Source organism: Schistocerca nitens, chromosome 8 (assembly GCF_023898315.1).
Source record: "Schistocerca nitens isolate TAMUIC-IGC-003100 chromosome 8, iqSchNite1.1, whole genome shotgun sequence".
Lineage (NCBI taxonomy): Eukaryota > Metazoa > Arthropoda > Insecta > Orthoptera > Acrididae > Schistocerca > Schistocerca nitens.
Genome location: NC_064621.1, coordinates 51,803,630 through 51,831,225, shown reverse-complemented (window position 1 = coordinate 51,831,225; position 27,596 = coordinate 51,803,630). Strand labels below are relative to the sequence as shown.

Below are 27,596 nucleotides of genomic sequence, written 5' to 3'. Positions count from 1 at the left end.
TGGGGTTGTTGGGGGAAATGCCACAGGAGACCTGTTTGCAGACTAGGTCTGGGCAATAGTGCCTGCCTGTGAAGGCCTTCATGAAACCCTCAGCATACTGAACAAAGGAGTGTTTATCATTGCAGATATGCTGTCCCCTGGTGGACAGGCTATATTCGAGGGATTTTTTGGTCCGAAAGAGATAGCAACTGTCAAACTGCAGATACTGTTGGTGGTTGGTGCATTTAATGTGAACAGAGGTGCAGATGAAGCCATCAGAGTGGAGGTGATCAACAACTAGGAGGGTGGCATGATGGGTTGAGGAGGACCATATGAAGCGGATGGGACAGAAGGTGTTAGGTTCTGAGGGAATGAAGATAGTGTGTCATGAAGATATCATCAATGAACCTGAACCAGACTATGGGTTTGGTGTTCTTGGAGGCTACGAAGGTCTCCTGTAGATGGCCCACAAAAATATTGGCATAGGAGTGTGCCATGTGGTGCCCATGGCTGTGCTGCAGATTTGTTTATATACCTTCGCTTCAAATGAGAAATAGTTGTGGGTTAGGACAAAGTTAGTAAAGTGTATAAGGTAGTGGGTTTGGAGTCTGAAGGATGTTAGGAAAGGTAGTGTTCAGTAGCAGTAAGACACTGGACATGAGGGATGTTGATGTATAGGGAGGTGCTAGTCTGGATCAGGTGACAGAGGATTTAGGTTCACTCTGTAAAGGATTTACCAGGGAAGACACAGTGGTTATTGTGGAGGGCCAGGGAACAGTATCGACAGAGATCCTGGGTACAGTATAGAGTGTGACCTGGTAAAGATTGCGTCGGCATCGAGACACACCAATGTTGAATTTGTATCTGTCCTGAGACGCCATGACCGGTCTCATTTGAACTCTTCTGTTGGGAGAGTTAATTTGGAGTTGGAACGGCTGCTTGGGTCGGGTGCGGGGGCTCATATTGGTGTGGTTCCTGTTGATTCTCTCAGTAGGTGGGACTATACTAGGCACGGCCTACATCTCAACAGGGAAGGGAAGGGTAAACTGGCTGGGGTAATAGCAGGAAATTGAAGGGGGGGAGGCACTGCCATGAATGATAAAATACCAGTGGTTACAGGTATTGGAGCAGCACCTTTTTTAGGATAGGTAAGACAGAAAGATGTCAAGTTCTACGAGAGGTCAGGATTGAAACAAATCATCAGTTTAGGAAAGAAATTAAACAGCACAATTCTAGCACATTGGATCACCAATCACAGCTGTCAATTATAAATTTTCACCAATCACCAGAAATTTTATCCCCACCAAGTTGTATCTCAGTCCTAGGTAATTACATTGATGAATTAAAGTCGCCCAACCCAGTTGACATAATCTGCCTATCTGGACACCATGTGACCACTGGTATAGGAACTAGGTCTAAGCACAATGAGAAACTCAGACAGGAGAGTACTGCAAATGTTAGAATAAGGAAAGGTTCTCATAAAAGTATAATTAAAAATAATGTAAGTATATTTCATCAAAATATTGGGAGTTTAAAGAATAAAATAGATGAGATTCTGGTTTGTTTAGAAGATTTAGAAACTGAGGATGAAATAGATATACTATGCCTGTCTGAGCATCACATTGTTACTGATATGGATAAGGTAAATGTAAGTGGATATAAGCTCTCTGCACATGTAATTAGAGAAAATATGGAGAAAGGAGGAGTTGCCATATATGTCAAAAGTTATCATTGTGCAAAAAGTATAGAAACAAAAAAGTTTTGTGCAGAGAAACATATAGAAGCATGTGCCTGTGAGCTTAAATTAAATAAAGGCACATTTATAATTGTAACTGTGTATAGGTCCCCTTCAGGAAATTTTCATCTATTTCTGAAAAATTTGGACTCCTTGTTGTGCTATCTGTCAGACAGGGGGAAACAAATTATTATTTGTGGGTACTTCAATGTAGATTCTATGAAAGAGGGTAATAGGAAAAATGACCTCGAAGTATTACTTGGTTCTTTCAATTTGACACCCGTTATTGATTTTCCTACTCGGGTGGTAAAGGATAGCAGCTCACTGATAAATAACTTCTTTATAGACCAAGAGAAGTTTAACCAGATAAATGCTCAGCCTGTTAAGAATGGTCTTTCTGATCATGGTGCACAGCTAGTTACAATATATGACATAGCTCCATTCAGCAGTACTAAACAGTCCTCCAAAGTAGTACGTTCATTCAACGATTTAACAATTGCAAATTTCAGGGAAAGCCTACAGCAATTAGACTGGGATGAGGTGTACCGTGAACCTGATGCCAATTTAAAATATAATTTATTTCATGACACTGTTGTAAATGCATTTGAAAACTGCTTCCCCAAGAAAATAGTTAAATATACTCGGAAGAAACCATGTAACAAACCATGGCTCACTAAGGGTATAAAAATATTTCGTAACCGGAAAAGGGAAATGTATCTGACAGCAAGAAAGAGTAGTGACCCAGAAACTATCAAACATTATAAAAACTACAGTGCTATATTAAGAAAGGTTATTAAAAAATCCAGAAGTATGTGTATCATGTCTGAAATCAGCAACTCTGATAATAAAATTAAAACAATTTGGAATATTATTAAAAGAGAAACAGGTCAACCAAGAGCACAGGAAGACAGTATTACCATCAAATTGAAATAAAACTTTACGAACAAAGAGTCAGAAGTTGAAAACATTTTTAATATTCATTGTCTAAATGTTGTGGATATAGTAGGATCCAGGTGTTCATTAGAAGATGCTAGGCAGTTAATGGAAGAGGCCATACCTATGCAATTTGATACAATTGAAATCTCACCCACTTCTCCCTCTGAAATTAGGAAAATAATAAACTTGCTTAAAAGCAAAAACTCACATGGAATTGATGGCATTTCCAGCAAAATACTAAAAGCTTGTTCTCAACAGATAAGTAAGATTCTCAGCCACCTGTGTAATAGCTCTCAGGAACAGGGCATTTTCCCTGATAGACTGAAATATGCTATTGTTATACCTTTGCATAAAAAAGGGGATCGATCTGATGTCAACAATTACCGTCCAATCTCTCTTCTGACAGCTTTATCCAAAATTTTTGAGAAAGTAATGTATTCAAGAGTAGCTTCACATATCTGTAAAAATGAAGTACTAACAAAATGTCAGTTTGGTTTCCACAAAGGTTTTTCAACAGAAAATGCCATATATGCTTTCACCAATCAAATTTTGAATGATCTGAATAACCGAACACCACCCATTGGCATTTTTTGTGATCTCTCAAAGGTTTTTGATTGTGTAAATCATGAAATTCTGCTGGACAAGCTCAAGTATTGTGGCATGAGTAGGACAGTGCACAAATGGTTTAATTCGTACCTAACTGGAAGAGTGCAGAAAGTTGAAATAAGCAGTTCTCATAATATGCAAAGATCAGCACGTTCCTCAAACTGGGGAACTATCAGGAATGGGGTTCCACAAGGGTCGGTCTTGGGTCGTTGTTGTTCTTAATATATATTAATGACTTGCCACTCTATATTCATGAAGAGGCAAAGTTAGTTCTCTTTGCTGATGATACAAGTATAGTAATCACACCTGACAAACAAGAATTAACTGATGAAATTGTCAATGATGTCTTTCAGAAAATTACTAAGTGGTTCCTTGTAAACGGACTCTCACTGAATTTTGACAAGACACAGTACATACACTTCCGTACAGTAAATGGTATGACACCATTAATAAATATAGACCTAGATCAGAAGCATATAGCTAAGGTAGAATATTCAAAATTTTTAGGTGTGTTTATTGATGAGAGATTAAATTGGAAGAAACACATTGATGATCTGCTGAAACGTTTGAGTTCAGCTACTTATGCAATAAGGGTCATTGGTGAGAAACATCTTAGTAAATTAGCTTACTACGCCTATTTTCACTCATTGCTTGCATATGGCATCATATTGTGGGGTAATTAATCACTGAGGAATAAAGTATTTATTGCACAAAAGCGTGTAATCAGAATAATAGCTGGAGTCCACCCAAGATCATCCTGCAGACATCTATTTAAGGATCTAGGGATATTCACAGTAGCTTCTCAGCATATATACTCTCTTATGAAATTTGTTATTAACAACCAAACCCAATTCAAAAGTAATAGCAGTGTGCATAACTACAATACTAGGAGAAAGGATGATCTTCACTATTCAAGATTAAATGTAACTTTGGCACAGAAAGGGGTGAATTATACTGCCACTAAAGTCTTTGGTCACTTACCAAATAGTATCAAAAGTCTGACAGATAACCAACAAGTATTTAAGAAGAAATTAAAAGAATTTCTGAATGATAACTCCTTCTACTCCATAGAGGAATTTTTAGATATAAATTAAGAAAAAAAGAAAAAAAAACCGAACATAAAAATTATAAAAAAGTTTTAATTTTAAAAAAACAACAAAAATAAAAAAGTTGTTATATTAACTTAATTATGTTGTTAAATTAACTTAATTATGTCATGTATTGGAAAATTTGACTCGTTCCACAGCATTACGAAATATCGTATTCATGATCCATGGAACTAGTATTAATCTAATCCAATCTAGGTGACGTCAACAAGACACGCAGGGATCCAGGAGGTAAAGGGTGGGGATGGTGGAGAGTCGGTGAAGGAATGGGTTGGTGTCTTCTCTGTGGGAGGCTAGATTACAGGCAATTGGTTGGAGGTGTTGGTCAGTGAGGGCTGAGATTCTTTCAGTGGGGTCACAACAACCAGCCACAATGGGACATCCAGGATTGTTGGGCTTGTGGATTTTGGGAATCATGTAGAAGGTGGGTGTCTGGGGTGTCATAGGTTTGAGGAGGGAATTGGATTCATGGAAGATGTTCTGGGGAGGCCCTAAAGCTTTAAGCAGGGACTGGAGTTTGTGTTGGACTTCTGGGATGGGAGCACTCTTGCAAAGTTTATAGGTGGAGGAGTTAGATAATTGTTGGAGGCCTTCTGCCAAGTAGTCACTGCGATTCAAAACAGCAGTGGTAGAACCTTTGTCTGCAGGTAGGATGATTAAGTCAGGATTCGTTTTGATGTTGTGTATGGCTGTTCTTTATTCTACTGAAATGTTGGTGTTTTGAAGAAGGGACCTAGGCAAGGATGGTGAAGCTAAGTTGGAGGTAAGGAATTCCTGGAAGGTGACCAATAGGTGGTTAGGTCAGAGGGGGAGAGGGGGGTAGGATCACAGTTGGATTGTGGTATGAACTGGAGGAGGCAGGGTTCACTGTTGGAATTAGGGTGGTTTTGGTTTGGGGGATTGGCAGCAAAGAAGTGCTTCCATTGCAGGGTTTGGGAGAAGGAAAGTAGGACTCTGAAAAGTCCAGCATGGTTAAACTTGAGTGTATGGCTAAAGTTGAGGCCTTTGGATACAACTGAAACTTCTGTGAAGCTGAGGGGTTTGGTGGAAAGGTTAACAACAGTATTATGGGAACATTTTGGCTCTGGATTTGGTGCAGAGTTTGTAGAGAGTTTTGGGAGATGTGGCGAGTTGAAAAAGTCAGCTAGACAGGGTTTAGCTACTATGAGGGATGGATGAGGAGGAGCACTGTGGGTGCAATAGGGGTGGATGGTGTAGCTCCAAGGTGGCAGTAGGAAGTCAGCATGTTGGATAACTTATGGAAGTTGTCTGGAATACCCCTCCAGGTTCTGGAGAGCAAGTAATTCAATTTCAGTGATGTCATATACGGAGCAGGGATTGCAGAGTAGTAGTACCTTGTGGAGGGAGCAGAGGTGTTTCTGGAATGCCTGTGCCATGGAGATGTGTTTTTGCAGTACCAGGTTTGTGAGCACCAGGGATTGGCAAAATCTGAAAAGGTGTAGCAGGGTTGGGCTCCAGAGAAAGGAATCTTTACAGTTAGGCTGTTTGGGGAGATTCCACGGTTTAGGCAACATTTGGGAAACAGCATGTGGGGCTGGGTTTTAGCCAGGGAAAGGGATACTTTTCTGAACTGGTGCAGAAAGATGAAGCAAGGGTCGATTGTGGCAGGAATGGTGTAAAGGAAATGGGAATGATGCAGAAACGGGCAATTCTATTTCCTCACCCCCAGACCTACAACCTCCTGACAGTATGTCTGTTGGCAGTCTAGTCCCTGCAAACTCCACCAGACAGCATTTGTCTCTCTCCCCACCCATACACTATTATCCCTTCCCTTTCCCTTCCCCCTACCCTCCAGATTGCTGCTTGCATCCCACATAACATTGCATTCTGGCCTGAGATGCTGGAGTTAGTAGTTGTGTGTGCGTGAGGTATGCTTGCTTTTGTGTGTGTGTGTGTGTGTGTGTGTGTGTGTGTGTGTGTGTTTGTCTTTTAGTGACAAAGGCTGTGGCTGAAAGCTTTATGTGAGTGTCTTTTAATTGTGCCTGTTTGCAGGGGACGTATCTTCTTTACGGTAAGTAGCAGTCTGTTTTTTCCTGCATTGTTGGAGATGAAAATTTAATTGTGATGGGTGACTGGAATTTGACAGTAAGAAAAGGAAGAGAAGGAAAAATAGTAGATGAATATGAAATTGGGGGAAAGGAGTAAAAGAGGAAGCCGCCTGGTAGAAATTTGCACAGAGCACAATTTAATCATCGCTAGCACTTGGTTTAAGAATCATGGAAGAAGGCTGGACATGGTAAGAGACCTTCAATGGTTTCAGATTGATTACATAATGGTAAGACATGGATTTTGGAATCAAATTGTAGATTGTAAGACATTTACAGGGGCAGAAGTGGACTTGGGGCCCCAATTTATTGGTTATGAACTGTAGGCTTAAACTGAGGAAATTGATAAAAGGTATGAATTTAAGGAGACGAGACCTGGATAGGTTGAAAGAACAAGAGGTCATTGAGAGTTTCAGAGGGAGCATTAGACAATGATTGAATAGAACAGGGAAAGGAATACAGTAGAATACGAATGGGAATCTTTGAGAGATGAAATAGTGAAAGCAGCAGAGGATCAAATAGGTAAAAAGATAAGGTGTTATAGAAATCCTTGGATAACACAGGAGACATTGAATTTAATTGATGATAGGAGAAAATATAAAAATATAGCAAATGAAGCAGTTAACAGGGAATGCATTTGTAGACTTAGAGAAAGTTTTGACAATGCTGACTGGAATACTCTCTTTGACATTCTGAAGGCAGCAGGGGTAAAATACAGGAGTGAAATGCTATTTACACCTTCTACAGGAACTAGACGGCAGTTACAGGAGACAAGGGACATGAAAGGGAAGCAGTGGTTGAGAAGGGAGTGAGACAGGGATGTAGCCTATCCCCATTAACATTCAATCTGTACATAGAGCAAGCAGTAAAGGAAAGCGAAGAAAATTGGGGTAGGAATTAAAGATCAGGGAGAAGAAATAAAAACTTTGAGCTTTGCTGATGACATTGCCATTCTGTCAGAGACAGAAAATGACTTAGAAGAGCAGTTGAACAGAATAGAGAGTATCTTGAAAGGAGGATATAAGATGAACATCAACAAAAACAAAACAAGGATGATGGAATGTAGTCAATTGCAATCAGGTGATGCTGAGGGAATTATATTAGGAAATGACACATATAAAATAGTAGACGAGTTTTACTATTTGGACAGCAAAATAACAGTTATGGCTGAAGTTAGAGAGGATATAAAATGTAGACTGGCAGTGGCAAGAAAAGCGTTTCTAAAGAAGAGAAATTTGTTAATATCGAATATAGAGTTAAGTGTTAGTAACTCTTTTTCTGAAAGTATTTGTGTGGAGTGTAGCCATGTATGGAAGTGAAACATGGATGATATACAGTATAGACAAAAGAGAATAGAAGCTTCTGAGATATGGTGCTATAGAAGAATGCTAAAGATTAGATGGATATATCATGTAATATAATAACTGAATAGAATTGAGGAGAAAGGAAACTTGTGGTGCAACATTACTAGAAGAGTGGATTCGTGTGTGGACACATTCTGAGATCTCAAGGGATCACCAATTTAATATTAGAGGGAAGTGTGAAGGGTAAAAATCATAGAGGGAGACCAAGAGATGAATACAGTAAGCAATTTTGAAGGACATGGGTAGCAGTAGTTATTCACAGACGAAAAGGCTTGCACAGGTTAGAGTAGCATGGAGAGCCACATAATACCGCTCTGCAGAGAGAAGGCAACCACAGGTAACACCATATGATCTGGCTGCAGACTTGACAACAGTATTATCAATACTACCTTTTACCCACAACTGCACATGCTTATCAGTAGTTTTATTATGATGAGTGTTGGTGAATGAGCAAGCTACTGTATGTGTAACATCATCAGTTGTCCTCACGTCTCTGCCAGCTCAGATAAGCATAACTCATGGTGTGTACTCATCTCTCCCTCTCCCAAACTGTCTCAATACACAATACATTGGCATGTGCAGTGTCACTACCAAGCGGTGCAGACGGAGAAGCATGCCATTTCTGCATTGTAATATTGAATTAGCTATACATTTCACAATGTGTACATCATGCAACAAATAGTGTGGAAGTATGGATTTTTACGTATCAAGATGGCGTCCGGTGCAGTTGGTTATAGTGAGAAAGTGAACAAAAGTTATAGTTGTGCGGTGAAAAATGGAACAATAGTAAATTATAACTGTGAAATAGTGAAGCTAAATGAACGTGTATCAAGTCTGCAATTAATTGTAGATGTACTAATGCAGGACACTGCGCATTTAGAAAATGAAAATGCCGAACTGAAAAAGGCGCGTAATATCCCGATTGTCAAAGCAAGTAAAACACAGAACTGGGAGCACAGGACTAGCACGATCACAGAAGAAAGTAGTGAAAAGGTGATAAATACAACAAATGGAATGAACTGTGTCAATAAAAGCAGTTTCAGTGTTCTACCTACAATAAACAAGTGCTCAGAAATGGATATAAAGTCAGAAACAACAAGGCAACAGATGTTTACTAGGCTAAAAAGGCTTGGTCGTGTGAAACCTAGTAACTGTAGAAATCCTGTGGTAACAAATAACCATTTTCACACGCCGAATCTATATAGTTACAAGCACATGAGAGGAAACTACCGCAAGAAAAGTGAAGACAAACTCAAAGTGAAAATATTCTCTGATAGCCATGGATGTGAAATTGCAACAATACTATGTTACAGCCATTGTATACCAGCAACTAGTATTGTCAAACCAGGTGCACCCATTCAAGAACTCTTTAGAAACATAGAAACTGAAAATGATCGTCATATTGTCATCATAGCTGGAGCCAATAATGTCTATAAAAGTAATCTCCACAGTGCAACATGAAACCTTAAGGCAATACTAAATTCAACAGAAGAGAAAGTAATTTTTGTAGTCGGAATTCCACATAGGCATGACCTTTTGGAATGGTCCTGTGTGAACGTGGAAATCCTAAAAGCAAACAGGTAATACTCAAAGATTATATTTTATAAGCCTGGACCCCTTGCAAAGAGACTGTTACACGAGACATGGCATGCACCTTAATAACAGAGGCAACTGTGCCAAAACATCAGCATGATACCGAAAGCATCTGACGACCAAGAAATAATTGCTGCTCTTCCATTCCTTCCTTGACTCAAGCAGAGCGTGAAGAAATGGTTACTTCTAAAGCGGCATTGGAGGTGGAAGCAGCAATTGTACCTGCACACATAACAAATGCTGCAGTAGCAGTACCTACCACACTTCATCTACAGGATTCAACAGCAGCAGAAGGTGAAGCGTCACCAGTTGCCACAACAGTGCCTGCAGCAGCAGCAGCACCTACCTCACTTCATCAGCAGTATTCAACAACAGCAGCAGCCGAAGAAGCAACAACCACATCTCCACAGTCACCAGATGCCACAACAGTGCCTCCACACACCATAACAGCAGTTCCATCAATTCCTGTAATAGCAGCCTCACCTACAATATCATCACAAGGAGGGAAGATTAGGCATACAGCGGTAGATGTGCTACCACTCCAAGTGAACATTTTTTTAGTAAAAGGCAACAAGAGGCAGAAATCCAAAAGATAAGCCTTGTAAAAGGTTTGAAAACCAATCACCATAATGTTCAGTGTGTAAGCAATAAGAGTGTGGATCTTAAAATATGTTACCTTAACGTTCAAGGACTGAAAGATTAAGAACTTAATCATTTATTTATTTATTTTTTATTTATTTATTTATTGTTCCATGGGTCCAAATTAAGGAGAAGTCTCCATGGTCATGGAACGAGTCAATACATGAAATTATAACGCGATATTAGAAACAGATAAAATCAAATATAAAAAAAACATATTCAGGTGACAAGTCGTAAATTGAAATGAAGAAAATCAACAATGTAACACTGGAATTTGCTTAATAAATGAGTTTGGTCTTAATAACCAGTTTGATATTATTTGTCTGAGTGAACACTGGGCTAATGAGAATGAACTTGCAGTTACCAAATGTGACTACTTTAGTTTAATAAATAGCTACTGTAGGAAAGAGTACATTAGAAGCGGTGTGGCAATTTATACCAACCACTAAGTTGCACAATAACCAAACTTTACCTAAATTCTTTGTGTGATGAACAGCACTTTGAAGTTATGGGTATAATCATTAATAGTCATAAGCTAACAGTAGTATCCATGTACTGATTACCAAAGGGAACATTAACATATTTTTAGAAAAAATGAACATGCTACTGAGTGAATTAAGTAATATTAAATGGCCACCCTATGATACTGCAATAGTGGGTGATATGAATGCTGATTTTGATGTTACTAAGTGTAAGGGTAGTGTTGTAGAACTGGAAAACTTACTAAGACAATACAATTTACATCATGTCAATAACAGGCCCACAAGAAACAAAGCATGTTTAGGCAACATCTTTGTAAACGTAAAGACCACTGAAAACACATGCAAAGTTGTACTGCTTCTATTCTCACACCATGACTCTGTATCTCTAAATTATCAAGTAAAATTCCCCTCAGTAGGAACAATACAAACAGACCTGTCCCAACAGCTGTGATTACCAGACCCATAACTGAGGATAAAATTAACACATTTTGTAATTTTCTTGCTGACGGAGACTGGTTTGGCCATTGTAGTGTCAGTGGACATTACACATCATGTAATGACCCACCAGCCAAAATAATATTTGATAGATTTCTTAACACCTTTGACCCTATTTAACCATAGTATTCCCATAAAGAAAATCAAAATAACAGACAGCAGCCACAAATCCAGGTCTCAAAACGGACAAAATATGTGGTACACTTAACAGCTGACAGATCTAAAGAAACAAGTTTTGTTACTGTACAACATATACAATAGTATGAAATCTGACTATGCAAAATCAGCCTATGTGGAATGCAGGAATGAATACAAAAAAGCCATCCTGCAAGCCAATGCCAACAGCATACACAATTGCACCAATAAATGCAAAACTGCTTGGGAAATAATTAACAGTGCTGCCAAAGATGCTAAAAAAGACAAAATTAACATCCCACCTCAAACACTCAATGGGTTTCTTATTAATTCAGTGAAAGAAATAGGAGATACAATTTTCAAACCAGACATTAGTCCATCAGAGTTTCTCTCTCAAAATTGGGGTAGACAGTCACCAAACACAAGCATGCTAACCTTCTTAGAAGTATCCCCTAGATTTGTACAAGGGGTCATAAAACAACTGAAATCATCTGATAGCTTAGATATATATGACATATCATGCAACCTGCTAAAGAAGTGTGTGATTGCATTCTGTATCCGTTAACCCATTGCATAAACAAGTGCTTACTTGAGGGATATTTTCCTGATGAATTAAAATTGTCTAGAATCGTCCCAGTATACAGAAAGGGAGATAAAGACTCTCCATGTAGTTACAGGCCTATTTCAGTAGTACCCACATTCTAATAGGTAATAAAATGTATCATGTACCAACAATTATCATCTCACTTTGAGAACCTAGGAAAAATTGATGTTACACAATATGGGTTTAGGAAGAATCTGTCGACCATTGATGCAATCGACACAGTAGTCAGTTACATCCTCAAAGCTTTTGAGGACAGAGGCTTTGCTCAGGTCTCATTCTGTGACCCAAGCAAGGCCTTCGATCGTGTTGAGCACACACCACTACTAGAGAAACTAGAATTTTATGGCATCAAAGGAAACAGTCTGACTATTAAAAGGTTATCTCAATAACCATAAACAGGTAGTTTGTGTTGGTAAGGAAATGTCAAACATAGGAAATGTTAAAGTAGGGGTGCCTCAGGGATCTGTACTGGGCCCCTTCTTGTTTCTGATAATGATCAATGACCTCCCCTCGTTTGTTAGATCCACCACTGTATTGTATGCAGATGATATGACTTTTCTACATAGCAGTAACTATCTTAAAACCTGTGCTGAAAATACACTCACTTACGCAGCATATTGGTTCAGAGCAAATGGTTTCTTGCTAAATGAACATAAAACCGCAGATGATCTTCACTCTAAGAGACAAGCCACTATCTGATGACCCTAGTTCTGTTAAATTACTGGGAGTTTATTTAGATGAAAAGTTGTCCTGGGGCCAGCATGTAAACTATTAGTAAAAAGGTATCTAGAGTAATTTACTTACTAAGACAACTGAGAAATTGTGTGCCTGAAACATAAGTCAGATCATCTTATTTTGCATTTTTCCAAAGTATAATATCCTACTGCATTATCTCGTGGGGTAATTGTAGTCATATACATGACATCCTGTTATTGCCGAAGAAAGCCATTGGGATAATTACAAATTCTTCACATAGGGCTCACGACAAACCCTTATTTACTGAACAAAAATTTATGATGGTAATATACCAGTATATATATACAATGTCTTATTCTATACAAGGAAGAACCTACAAGATGTGAAACAGAGAGAAAATGTACATTGTTACAATACAAGAAGCATCAAACACATATACATGCCTTACCACAGATTATCAGAATCAATAAATATCTATGAAGTCACAGGGCACAAAATATTTAATAAGCTGTCACATGCTATACAGGATGTTCCTGAACGTACAGTCAAAGAAAGACTGCATGAATGGTTAATTGCCCACCCGTTCTATGACGTCAATGAATTCTTCAACTGTAAAATGCAGTAATCCAATAGATGGCCCACTGTACATTTATTGTAATATAAGCTAAAATATTTCAGTAGTCAATACGTTATCACAATGTATTGCAAATTGTATCTTCATTTGACGTCAATTGCTGTAATGGCCTAAAGGCAATAAAATCTATATTATTATTATTATTATTATTATTATTATACTCTTTGAAAATTGTAAAAGCATTGTATTAATTTCTCTGAATCATATCACGTAGCAAATATCAGCCAACTAAAGTAGTTGTTGTTGTGGTCTTCAGTCCTGAGACTGGTTTGATGCAGCTCTCCGTGCTACTCTATCCTGTGCAAGCTTTTTCATCTCCCAGTACCTACTGCAACCTACATCCTTCTGAATCTGCTTAGTGTATTCATCTCTTGGTCTCCCTCTACGATTTTTACCCTCCACGCTGCCCTCCAATACTAAATTGGTGATCCCTTGATGCCTCAGAACATGTCCTACCAACCGATCCCTTCTTCTGGTCAAGTTGTGCCACAAACTTCTCTTCTCCCCAATCCTATTCAATACTTCCTCATTAGTTATGTGATCTACCCATCTAATCTTCAGCATTCTTCTGTAGCACCACATTTCGAAAGCTTCTATTCTCTTCTTGTCCAAACTATTTATCGTCCATGTTTCACTTCCATACATGGCTACACTCCATACAAATACTTCCAGAAATGACTTCCTGACACTTAAATCTATACTCGATGTTAACAAATTTCTCTTCTTCAGAAACGCTTTCCTTGCCATTGCCAGTCTACATTTTATATCCTCTCTACTTCGACTATCATCAGTTATTTTGCTCCCCAAATAGCAAAACTCCTTTACTACTTTACGTGTCTCTTTTCCTAATCTAATTCCCTCAGCATCACCCGACTTAATTCGACTACATTCCATTATCCTTGTTTTGCTTTTGTTGATGTTCATCTTATATCCTCCTTTCAAGACACTGTCCATTTCGTTCAACTGCTCTTCGAAGTCCTTTGCTGTCTCTGACAGAATTACAATGTCATCAGCGAACCTCAACATTTTTATTTCTTCTCCATGAATTTTAATACCTACTCCGAATTTTTCTTTTGTTTCCTTTACTGCTTGCTCAGTATACAGATTGAACAACATCGGGGAGAGGCTACAACCCTGTCTTACTCCCTTCCCAACCACTGCTTCTCTTTCATGTCCCTCGACTCTTATAACTGCCATCTGGTTTCTGTACAAATTGTAAATAGCCTTTCGCTTCCTGTATTTTACCCCTGCCACCTTTAGAATTTGAAAGAGAGTATTCCAGTCAGCATTGTCAAAAGCTTTCTCTAAGTCTATAAATGCTAGAAACGTAGGTTTGCCTTTCCTTAATCTTTCTTCTAAGATAAGTCGTAAGGTCAGTATTGCCTCACGTGTTCCAGTGTTTCTACGGAATCCAAACTGATCTTTTCCGAGGTTGGCTTCTACTAGTTTTTCCATTCGTCTGTAAAGAATTCGTGTTAGTATTTTGCAGCTGTGACTTATTAAACTGATATTTCGGTAATTTTCACATCTGTCAACACCTGCTTTCTTTGGGATTGGAATTATTATATTCTTCTTGAAGTCTGAGGGTATTTCGCCTGTTTCATACATCTTGCTCACCAGATGGTAGAGTTTTGTCAGGACTGGCTCTCCCAAGGCCGTCAGTAGTTCCAATGGAATGTTGTCTACTCCGGGGGCCTTGTTTCGACTCAGGTCTTTCAGTGCTCTGTCAAACTCTTCACGCAGTATCATATCTCCCATTTCATCTTCATCTACATCCTCTTCCATTTCCATAAAATTGTCCTCAAGTACATCGCCCTTGTATAGACCCTCTATATACTCCTTCCACCTTTCTGCTTTCCCTTCTTTGCTTAGAACTGGGTTTCCATCTGAGCTCTTGATATTCATACAAGTGGTTCTCTTATCTCCAAAGGTCTCTTTAATTTTCCTGTAGCAGTATCTATCTTACCCCTAGTGAGATAGGCGTCTACATCCTTACATTTGTCCTCTAGCCATCCCTGCTTAGCCATTTTGCACTTCCTGTCGATCTCATTTTTGAGACGTTTGTATTCCTTTTTGCCTGCTTCATTTACTGCATTTTTATATTTTCTCCTCTCATCAATTAAATTCAATATTTCTTCTGTTACCCAAGGATTTCTACTAGCCCTCGTCTTTTTACGTACTTGATCCTCTGCTGCCTTCGCTACTTCATCCCTCAAAGCTACCCATTCCTCTTCTACTGTAGTTCTTTCCCCCATTCCTGTCAATTGTTCCCTTATGCTCTCCCTGAAACTCTCTACAACCTCTGGTTCTTTCAGTTTATCCAGGTCCCATCTCCTTCAATTCCCACCTTTTTGCAGTTTCTTCAGTTTTAATCTACAGGTCATAACCAATAGATTGTGGTCAGAGTCCACATCTGCCCCTGGAAATGTCTTACAATTTAAAACCTGGTTCCTAAATCTCTGTCTTACCATTATATAATCTATCTGATACCTTTTAGTATCTCCAGGGTTCTTCCATGTATACAACCTTCTTTCATGATTCTTAAACCAAGTGTTAGCTATGATTATGTTGTGGTCTGTGCAAAATTCTACCAGGCGGCTTCCTCTTTCATTTCTTAGCCCCAATCCATATTCACCTACTATGTTTCCTTCTCTCCCTTTTCCTACACTCGAATTCCAGTCACCCATGACTATTAAATTTTTGTCTCCCTTCACAATCTGAATAATTTCTTTTATTTCATCAAACATTTCTTCAATTTCTTCGTCATCTGCAGAACTAGTTGGCATATAAATTTGTAATACTGTAGTAGGTGTGGGCTTCGTATCTATCTTGGCCACAATAATGCGTTCACTATGCTGTTTGTAGTAGCTTACCCACATTCCTATTTTCCTATTCATTACTAAACCTACTCCTGCATTACCCCTATTTGATTTTGTGTTTATAACCCTGTAGTCACCTGACCAGAAGTCTTGTTCCTCCTGCCACCGAACTTCACTAATTCCCACTATATCTAACTTCAACCTATCCATTTCCCTTTTTAAATTTTCTAACCTACCTGCCCGATTAAGGGATCTGACATTCCACACTCCGATCCGTAGAACGCCAGTTTTCTTTCTCCTGATAACGACATCCTCTTGAGTAGTCCCCGCCAGGAGATCCGAATGGGGGACTATTTTACCTCCGGAATATTTTACCCAAGAGGACGCCATCATCATTTAATCATACAGTAAAGCTGCATGCCAACTAAAGTATTTTCACAATTATGTCAAAAGTCAGAGAGTAAATAGCTATTTCAAAAAGTGAATATTTTTCCTTAATTCACATAATATTCTTTGAACCAATAAGTACCTCATGCTACATTGTTTCTAAAGTAGCCTATGTTCTTCCTCAGGGTTTAAGCTATCACCATAGTAAATTTAATTGAAATCTGTGTAGGGGTTTAGTCATGAAAACGTAATGTATTTTCGCATTAATAATATTAGTGTGGATAAAACTTTCAATCATATCTTTTTTCTGCGATCTGATTTGTAAGGACTAAAGCTTACATGGGGCCCCCCAAGTTCTGCTCAAGTTACCTGTGAAAACCGCGTGAAAATGCAACTAGTAGTTTTGGAGAACTCTTTTCAGACAGACAGACAGACAGACAGACAGACATAACACTTTTACAGATTTATTACTAGTACAGATTACACTGGACTCTGTAATTATATGAATCACATCTGAGGGTTATGAAGTATATTTATATTTTCTTTGGTTGCTTCCAAGACTGTGCTAGTTTTTTTTCACTTGCGGGCAAAACATTGGAGATGCATGATACAGCCCCGCAGTTTGTAAAGTAAAAAGAAACTATAGGAAATGTCCTGATGTTTTGTATGCAGGTAGTCCTGGAATTTCAGATGAAGTTTGCCCCTGGCTTCACCTCTTGCAGCAAATACATGAAAATGATTTTTTGGGGTGTTCATAATCCATAACACTGTTTTTAGGCCTCCTATGTGTATTTTTCAAGGAGATTTATGTCAAAGGAAGCTCCCAATGTGAGCGTTGATGATATGACATGAAGCCTGGTTGCTTTAAAGTTAGATCTTTTAATAGGCTAGTATATAGTTGCCAAAGATTTGTGATGAGAAGAAATGCTTTACATGCCTATAAACTGGTCAGAAGAAAAGGGGGGGAGGGGCTTTGCACCACATGCATATGTGTAAATGTGTTTAGACTTAATTTCAAAGGGATCAGGAAATGAATAAATAAGCTTCATGAAACTAAATGAAGTAAGTCTAATGTGAAATAAAAACAAAACATTAGCAAAAGTAAAGGCAGAAGTCCAGAAATGCAAATCTTTGGACATCCATGAAACCAAAATCTGTTTCAGCTTGACATTCAATACAGTGTTGTTCCACCTTGTGCAATATAAGATTCTGAAGTCTTCTTTGGCATGGATGTTGCTACTCAGTTCTGTCTCATTCTTACGTGGTGACCCCCTTTGGATTTTACAGTACATCAGGGGGGTTTCTGTAATGCCACATTGTAAGTTTCAGTGGGTTCAAGCATTCATCATCAGGTTCAGGTCAGAGATGCCACAGCCCATTTCACTCGGTCGATCTCGGAAGTAGGAAGGTGATAACAAGGTGGGTACAGTGTGCTCATGCATTATAGTCTGGAAACATAAACCAATTGCCAAAATGTAGGTCTGAAAAATCTGTTGGAGGGTCCTGTCCTGAAACCGTGGTTCTCAAAATATGCTTGATAGTGGGGAAACATGTCTGACATATGCAAATGATACCAGCCGAAAATGTGACTGACTCAGCCCCATGCCAAACCTGTGTAACTGCATGTTTGAAATGTGTGTTTGTATGTGGCTCTCTGCACACACTTTCACACAATCGCAAAAATCTTACACTCATTGATAAAGGGAATGTGACACCATCAATTCAGGTCCATTCCAAATGTTCCATTGCCCATTCCCTTTGCGTGTTATGGCACTGGCGGATTTGTATTGGTTTGTTTTGGATACCTAGAAGCCAAATTACCCACGTGGATATAATTGCATACACTATGGCTTGACACAACCCACCAAGTTGCCTCCAAAAAGGCAGCATGCAGGTCTATTGCAATCTCCTCATCATACCTGTGAGCCATAATTTGTAGATAGTGGTCATCAGCTGGTGTGGTTGTCCCTTACGGGGCAGACCTTCAACATTTTGCCTCTCATGATAGTTGCTGAATATGCGATGTACACCAGTTCTGTGAGCAATTTCCCATTCTGCCAATCCATCTTTCTATAAAGTGACTGTGTGTGCACTGTCTAAGCTTGAAATGACGTTTTGAGGCATGCTGACACACTGAACAATATACGCGGGTTGCCTTGTTCCATTCACAAGTGTAGGTATAGTGTGCTCTGCTGAACTACACTGAGAACCCAAGTTGACTTTTACCTTCTATAGCACAGGTGGTTGCATGTAGCAATTTTCTGTGGACTAAATACTAACAAGAAAGTGGTTAAAAAAAAAAAAAAAAAAAAAAAGAATACTTGGTCTTGAGGGCAGTGCAAAACTTCTTTTGAGCAATTTGTATGCAGTACTCTATGATAGATTGTTCGTAATGGCAATGACAGGTGAGTGAAGATATCGTAGTTAATTTTCTTATGTGACATTGTCATATGAGGCAACCAAGTGACCCTGAGTTCTCTAGCAAAAGCAGTCTAGGCACCAGGCTGGTAAACAGATGCCATTCGTGAGGTATGCTCTGAACTCACTGTTTTCCATTGGTATGCAGTGTTTGTTGAATACAAAGCCCATCTTAGTGTATACCATAGTTAATAGTCACACCATACAGTATGTTAGCTAATGGCAGACATGAGTTGATGTGACTCGGGGCTTACCTGTGACTACTACACCATGGAAATTATTTGCACCTTCTGCTCAACAGTAGTGCTATTTGCATAAGGCTTTTGTAGCTAGTTAGTTATTTACTTAGTTTCACCTTCCATGGATCATTTTGCACAATAAATTGTAATGATGTGGAACAGGTCCTATATGGTATATGTATTTAGTTCAGTATACCATGTATTTAGATCATGAGCAGCCAGTAAGTGGTTGCTGCATTCTGAGCGTAGCGATTTCCTTGTTTCGTTCTGCACCCCTGAAGTGCCTCGTATGAATGAATAAAAAAAAAAAAAAAAGTGAATGTCAAAACTCTTCAATTCTTGTAATAGAAACTGCAGCTAGCAGCAATAAATAAATGGATAGTGAATGGTGAAAAGCTGCTGGAAACCAGTTATCAAGCTGAAAGGTTGATCTTGTTTAATTACCTGACATTGCTGGAGATGGGAAGACCCCGCAAATAACTTACATTTGCAGCCAAAATTATTTATCATTTTTCAGAAGCTGTTGTGGCGGAAAGTGTGGTGGTGATCAAGAAGCTGCTCCAAACGGGGCAGCCTGGTGAACACAGAGATATCATTGTGCAAATGGCGAAACTTGTGGATTACATCAGTGTTCCACAGGCTCGTGCTTCAATCCTATGGCTGTTGGGAGAGTACTCAGAAAGAGTACCTCGTATAGCACCAGATGTCCTAAGAAAAATGGCTAAAACATTTATCACTGAGGTATGTAATTAGTATAGCAGAAGTGAACTGCACAGATCTAGTCGTTTTTGTGTATTGAAATTTATCCTAGAATACTGTTTTTGTATTGAGTGGGGAGGGAGGAGGGGAATATTGACACTTATGCTACAAGAATATCTACTTGCACACATGCACATTCAGAATACTTTCAGCCCATTACAATTTACAGACGCAAACTTGCATGCTTCTAGCACATAAAAGACACACATTTTGTTGATACAAACAGATCTTTGTCTGCCCTCATCCTCCTTGCAACTGGTAGATTCTTCTTGACCTGGTGTGTGGTTGACCTGCCATTCACAAACATATTGCCATTTCCTCCTTGAGGACCGAGCGAGGTGGCGCAGTGGTTAGACACTGGACTTGCATTTGGGAGGACGACAGTTCAATCCCGCGTCCGGCCATCCTGATTTAGGTTTTCCATGATTTCCCCAAATCACTCCAGGCAAATGCTGGGATGGTTCCTCTGAAAGGGCACGGCCGACTTCCTTCCCCATCCTTCCCTAATCCAATGAGACCGATGACCTCGCTGTCTGGTCTCCTTCCCCAAATAACCCAACCCCAACCTCCTCCTTGAGGAAGGAACTAATACCGGGTGGTTATAATAAAACTTTCTCTATGTAACACATTATAACATGGAAACTAATTACTGTATGAGAACCAAATTTGGTAGCATTACGTCAAGGGCTTGAGGAAGAGGTATAATGCAGAATCAATACAATTGAAACACTTTTAATGTGCTGCAATGGTACATCATACATTACATACCGGTACCATTACTGCTACAAAAGGGGCCAATATGGTGCCCATCAGTGTCCAGAAGAGTCTGAAAGCACAGGATTGCATTCTGCACAGCAGAACGAAGCATGTCCGTAGGTATGCTGACTACCTCTCTTGATATGCAGCGCTTCATATCAGCACATGTGTGAGTTTTTCCCGGGTGAACATTGTCCTTCAGGTAGTCCCACAACCGGCCAAGCATTTGGAAACAATCGGCTGATAATTCGATCATTTCCAGGTGTGTTTCGGAGAAGCTATTGAGTTTTTTCTCTCCTGTAGGGCGGATATAACATGCTGGCTAAACATATCACAGTAATGCTGGCCAGTCACACTGCACATCTTCGGTCCTTGAGTGCCAACCTGTTTAAAAAAGAAGCTGTGAAGCCACACCATACAGTGACACATTCACCATACAGAGGAACTTCATGCACAGTGACTGGAGGTGAAGATCCCCACACTCCACAATTCTGTTTGTTCACCTCACCTGTCAGAGAAAAATGAGCTTCGCCTGTCCATAGGATGGTCCAGGGCCAGCCCTCGTCAACTTCAATCCTTGCGAGAAAGTGGAGAGCAAAGTCACCACATTGTTGTGTGTCCTGTGGCACAAGCTGCTGTATGATATTGATCTTTCATGGATACCGTTTGAGAATGGTTTGAAGCACCTTCCGTACAGTGGAACATGGGATGTTCAACTGTCGTGACACATCACACACACTGCCTGACAATCGGGAATTGCGCGCAGTGCTGTCTGCCATAGCAACAACGATTTCATCAGCCAGTCGTCGGCCTCTTCCCGGAGTTGATTTGAACTTCTTCATCATGCTCTGCACAGCAGGTGGTGAAAGAGGACCCTTCCATAGTCCTTTCAGCTGGCGATATTCTCAAAGTGCAGCTGCTGCATTAGTGTTGTTTAGATAATAGAGCTTCGCCTATAATGCCCTGCTCCTTTTGTCCAAGTTCATGTTGACATGTCAACAAGTGCAGTGCGACTGGTCAGATGTGAGAGACTATGAATCAAAATGACTGATCACAGCACCTGGTGGCCGTAGTTGGAACTGGATGGTGATGCTGTGATGCATGGAAATCATGCACCCCATACTCTGGGCATTAACACTACCAAGATTGGTACTGATAGGGTAATTAGTTTCCGTGTTACAATGTGTTAAATAGGGAAAGTTTAATCATAACCACCCAGTACTTGCAAAATCAATGCAGAGTTTTTTCTGCCTTTCAATGTGTGTATCAACAGTACTTCGACTTTCATCTCGTAAGGATAAGTACTGACCATCCATTTGATCTCCTTGTAATTTTACAGTTTTCTCAAGTGCATTTTCCTTTTATATACCTCTCTTTGAGACTAAGCTGTGTTTGGTGTAGTGTGGATATCAGAAATGCCAGTCATATGAAAGCCCTCTCTTTCTTTTTCTCTCTTTAAAAATAAGTGGGAAAGTAATTGGATAATTTCATATTGGGTAGAAATCACAATGAAATCTACATCTGTACAATTATATATATCAATTTTAAGTGTGTGGTAGAAATTATTTTTAATTGTACCATGCACATAAGGTGATGAGCAGACTTGACTCCTACACTAAGGTTTGGGCTAAAAGATAGGAAGGATTAGAGAAATTGTTAAATGGTCTGGACACCATCTTAGCTAAGAATATGAGTCAGATAAACAAGTTCAAGGCAAAAGTGTTGAAGAGCTGTGAAACAAAAAACTTGGGCAAGGCAGTAGTAAAAATAATTAAAGTAGTCTTGTATCAAGAATGGATGAAGCAAGGGAGATATTGTAAGTAGATTGGTGCATATTAAGAAAGATTTCCTTTGTGAAAGGGAATTACTGTTGCCAAATATGGATACGGAACTGTCTGGAGCATGACATTATATGGAAATGTAGGGATGACCTTGACAAAACTGGAGAAGAAGGAATTGTAAGCATTGGAAATGTGCTACTATAGAAGAATATTAAAAATTTAGTTAACAGAAATAAGAAAGAATAGATGAGGAAAGAAGTCAACAAAACAACTTTAGCAGGAAAACGGGCAGATTAGTGAGATTCTGCTGTAGCATCCAGGAATAGTGTAATCTACACTGGTGAGCGGAAATATTATGACCAGCAGCTTGATAGTGTTTTGGTCCACCTTTGGAATGCAATAAAGCAGCAATTCTGCATGGCATGTATTTCGTAAGGCCTTGGTTGATTTCTGGAGGCATGTGGCACCAGCTATCCACAGGTCGCACAAGTCCCATTAATTATGAACTAGTGGCTGGTAGGCAGAAAGTTGGCTCCTGATAGCCTCCAATGATTCTGGCCGTGTGACAGGGACAGTTATCATTCTGGAAAATGCCATCACCATTAACAAAGACATCAAGTGTGGGGGTAAGCAGGTGGCCCACAACAATGTTCATCTAGTCCATGGCTGTCACAGTGCCCTTTATGCCTGCCACAGGTCCCATGGAAGCTTAGGTAAATATCCCCCATAGCAATAATACTTCTGTCAGCCTCACTCCGTGATGCAGTGCATGTTTCAAGCAGTGATTCACCTGAATGAAGGTGTATCCAAATGCGGCTATCAACCTTGTGTAACAAGAAATGAGGTTCACTTGATCAGGTGACATGTATTCATATATTTGTGGTCCAATCTCAATGACCCCGTGTCCACTGCAATTGCAATTCGTGATATTGTTGGATCAACAAGGGAACATGTAGGGGTCGTGTGCTGATTAGCTCCATGTGCAACTTGATGTGCCAAATGGTGTGCTCTGAAACACTGCTGCCTGTACCCGTATTGTATTCTGTCATCAGACCTGCCACATGTCGCCACCTATCCTGTGTTACAGAGCAGGTGAGCATCTGATTTTTGCTTTGGGTGATGAGCTATGTACATTTCACCTACTTGTGGTTTCACTTTCCTTCAAGCAAGAGAAGAATTACTTATGACAGTAACAGTGATTATGTGTATCTGAGGTGAAAATTCATCATTTGAACCAAGATATGGACGAGAGCCTGGATATCTTACTTTTTGTGAGCAGTTGCCCACCATTGATCTATCCAAGTATGGTGCCTGGTCCGATCTAAATTCTCCTTGTCAATCAGTGTTCCCTTGTACATTCCAAACACTTGTATGCCTACTGATCATCATCATCATTTATAACAGGTATTTGTGTAAATTATTATGTAATTGTGAATATAATAGAAGGAAACATTCCACGTGGGAAAAAACATATCTAAAAACAAAGATGATGTGACTTACCAAACGAAAGCGCTGGCACGTCGATAGACACACAAACAAACACAAACATACACACAAAATTCAAGCTTTCGCAACAAACTGTTGCCTCATCAGGAAAGAGGGAAGGAGAGGGAAAGACGGAAGGATGTGGGTTTTAAGGGAGAGGGTAAGGAGTCATTCCAATCCCGGGAGCGGAAAGACTTACCTTAGGGGGAAAAAAGGACAGGTATACACTCGCACACACACACATATCCATCCACACATATACAGACACAAGCAGACATATTTGAAGACAAAGAGTTTGGGCAGAGATGTCAGTCGAGGCGGAAGTGCAGAGGCAAAGATGTTGTTGAATGACAGGTGAGGTATGAGTGGCGGCAACTTGAAATTAGCGGAGATTGAGGCCTGGTGGATAACAGGAAGAGAGGATATATTGAAGAGCAAGTTCCCATCTCCGGAGTTCGGATAGGTTGGTGTTAGTAGGAAGTATCCAGATAACCCGGACGGTGTAACACTGTGCCAAGATGTGCTGGCCGTGCACCAAGGCATGTTTAGCCACAGGGTGATCCTCATTACCAACAAATACTGTCTGCCTGTGTCCACTCATGCGAATGGACAGTTTGTTGCTGGTCATTCCCACATAGAATGCGTCACAGTGTAGGCAGGTCAGTTGGTAGATCACGTGGGTGCTTTCACACGTGGCTCTGCCATTGATCGTGTACACCTTCCGGGTTACAGGACTGGAGTAGGTGGTGGTGGGAGGGTGCATGGGACAGGTTTTACACCGGGGGCGGTTACAAGGGTAGGAGCCAGATGGTAGGGAAGGTGGTTTGGGGATTTCATAGGGATGAACTAAGAGGTTACGAAGGTTAGGTGGACGGCGGAAAGACACTCTTGGTGGAGTGGGGAGGATTTCATGAAGGATGGATCTCATTTCAGGGCAGGATTTGAGGAAGTCGTATCCCTGCTGGAGAGCCACATTCAGAGTCTGATCCAGTCCCGGAAAGTATCCTGTCACAAGTGGGGCACTTTTGTGGTTCTTCTGTGGGAGGTTCTGGGTTTGAGAGGATGAGGAAGTGGCTCTGGTTATTTGCTTCTGTACCAGGTCGGGAGGGTAGTTGCGGGATGCGAAAGCTGTTGTCAGGTTGTTGGTGTAATGTTTCAGGGATTCCGGACTGGAGCAGATTCGTTTGCCACGAAGACCTAGGCCTCGGGGAAGGGACCGTTTGATGTGGAATGGGTGGCAGCTGTCGTAATGGAGGTACTGTTGCTTGTTGGTGGGTTTGATGTGGACGGACGTGTGAAGCTGGGCATTGGACAGGTGGAGGTCAACATCAAGGAAAGTGGCATGGGATTAGGAGTAGGACCAGGCGAATCTGATGGAACCAAAGGAGTTGAGGTTGGAGAGGAAATCCTGGAGTTCTTCTTCACTGTGAGTCCAGATCATGAAGATGTCATCAATAAATCTGTACCAAACTTTGGGTTGGCAGGCCTGGGTAACCAAGAAGGCTTCCTCTAAGCGACCCATGAATAGGTTGGCGTACGATGGGGCCATACTGGTACCCATGGCTGTTCCCTTTAATTGTTGGTATGTCTGGTCTTCAAAAGTGAAGAAGTTGTGGGTCAGGATGAAGGTAATTTAGGTAATAAATTTAGGTCAGGATTTAGGTAATGAGGAAAGAGGTTTTAGGTAGGGTGGCAGGTGATCGGCGTGAAAGGAAGTGCTCCATCGCAGCGAGGCCCTGGACGTGCGGGATATTTGTGTATAAGGACGTGGCATCAATGGTTACAAGGATGGTTTCTGGGGGTAACGGATTGGGTAAGGATTCCAGGCGTTCGAGAAAGTGGTTGGTGTCTTTGATGAAGGATGGGAGACTGCATGTAATGGGTTGAAGGTGTTGATCTACATAGGCAGAGATACATTCTGTGGGGGCTTGGCAACCAGCTACAATGGGGCGGCCGGGATGATTGGGTTTGTGAATTTTAGGAAGAAGGTAGAAGGTAGGGGTGCAGGGTGTCGGTGGGGTCAGGAGGTTGATGGAGTCAGGTGAAAGGTTTTGTAGGGGGCCTAAGGTTCTGAGGATTCCTTGAAGCTCCGCCTGGACATCAGGAATGGGATTACCTTGGCAAACTTTGTATGTGTTGTTGTCTGAAAGCTGACGCAGTCCCTCAGCCACATACTCCTGACGATCAAGTACCACGGTCGTGGAACCCTTGTCCGCCGGAAGAATGACGATGGACCGATCTGCCTTCAGATCACGGATAGCCTGGGCTTCAGCAGTGGTGATGTTGGGAGTAGGATTAAGGTTTTTAAGAAGGATTGAGAGGCAAGGCTGGAAGTCAGAAATTCCTGGAAGGTTTGGAGAGGGTGATTTTGAGGAAGAGGAGGTGGGTCCGCTGTGACGGAGGATGGAACTGTTCCATTCAGGGTTCAATTTGGATAGTGTCTTGGGGAGTTGGATCATTAGGGGTAGGATTAGGATCATTTTTCTTCGTGGCAAAGTGATACTTCCAGCAGAGAGTACGAGTGTAGGACAGTAAATCTTTGACGAGGGCTGTTTGGTTGAATCTGGGAGTGGGGCTGAAGTTGAGGCCTTTGGATAGGACAGAGGTTTCGGGTTGGGAGAGAGGTTTGGAGGAAAGGTTAACTACTGAATTAGGGTGTTGTGGTGCCAGATTGTGTTGATTGGAATTTTGAGGTTTTGGAGGGAGTGGAGCTGGAAGTGAGAGATTGAGTAGATGGGAGAGACTGGGTTTGTGTGCAATGAGAGGTGGTTGAGGTTTGCTGGAAAGGTTGTGAAGGGTGAGTGAGTTGCCTTTCCGGAGGTGGGAAACCAGGAAATTGGATAGTTTTTTGAGGTGAAGGGTGGCATGCTGTTCTAATTTGCGGTTGGCCTGTAGGAGGATGCTCTGAATAGCCGGTGTGGATGTGGGAGAGGAAAGATTGAGGACTTTTATTAAGGATAGGAGTTGACGGGTGTGTTCATTGGCTGAGTTGATGTGTAGGTGAAGGATTAGGTGGGTGAGGGCAATGGATTGTTCAGTTTGGAACTGGTATAGGGACTGATGGAAAGAAGGGTTGCAGCCAGAGGTCTTCGTGGCAAACGAATCTGCTCCAGTCCGGAATCCCTGAAACATTACACCAACAACCTGACAACAGCTTTCGCATCCCGCAACTACCCTCCCGACCTGGTACAGAAGCAAATAACCAGAGCCACTTCCTCATCCTCTCAAACCCAGAACCTCCCACAGAAGAACCACAAAAGTGCCCCACTTGTGACAGGATACTTTCCGGGACTGGATCAGACTCTGAATGTGGCTCTCCAGCAGGGATACGACTTCCTCAAATCCTGCCCTGAAATGAGATCCATCCTTCATGAAATCCTCCCCACTCCACCAAGAGTGTCTTTCCGCCGTCCACCTAACCTTCGTAACCTCTTAGTTCATCCCTATGAAATCCCCAAACCACCTTCCCTACCATCTGGCTCCTACCCTTGTAACCGCCCCCGGTGTAAAACCTGTCCCATGCACCCTCCCACCACCACCTACTCCAGTCCTGTAACCCGGAAGGTGTACACGATCAATGGCAGAGCCACGTGTGAAAGCACCCACGTGATCTACCAACTGACCTGCCTACACTGTGACGCATTCTATGTGGGAATGACCAGCAACAAACTGTCCATTCGCATGAGTGGACACAGGCAGACAGTATTTGTTGGTAATGAGGATCACCCTGTGGCTAAACATGCCTTGGTGCACGGCCAGCACATCTTGGCACAGTGTTACACCGTCCGGGTTATCTGGATACTTCCCACTAACACCAACCTGTCCGAGCTCCGGAGATGGGAACTTGCTCTTCAGTATATCCTCTCTTCCCGTTATCCACCA

The 27,596-nt window shown here is 41.0% G+C and overlaps 1 protein-coding gene across 1 annotated transcript in view; it reads left to right on the top strand.

Annotated features, from left to right (window-relative positions):
* The window catches only part of LOC126198764 (AP-3 complex subunit beta-2), a 264,029-nt gene that overhangs the window by 106,346 nt on the left and 130,087 nt on the right, over positions 1-27,596 (top strand). The window contains exon 11 of the mRNA XM_049935322.1: positions 19,451-19,674. Coding sequence (XP_049791279.1) covers positions 19,451-19,674 — 224 coding nt within the window. The remainder of the gene's footprint in view (positions 1-19,450; positions 19,675-27,596) is intronic.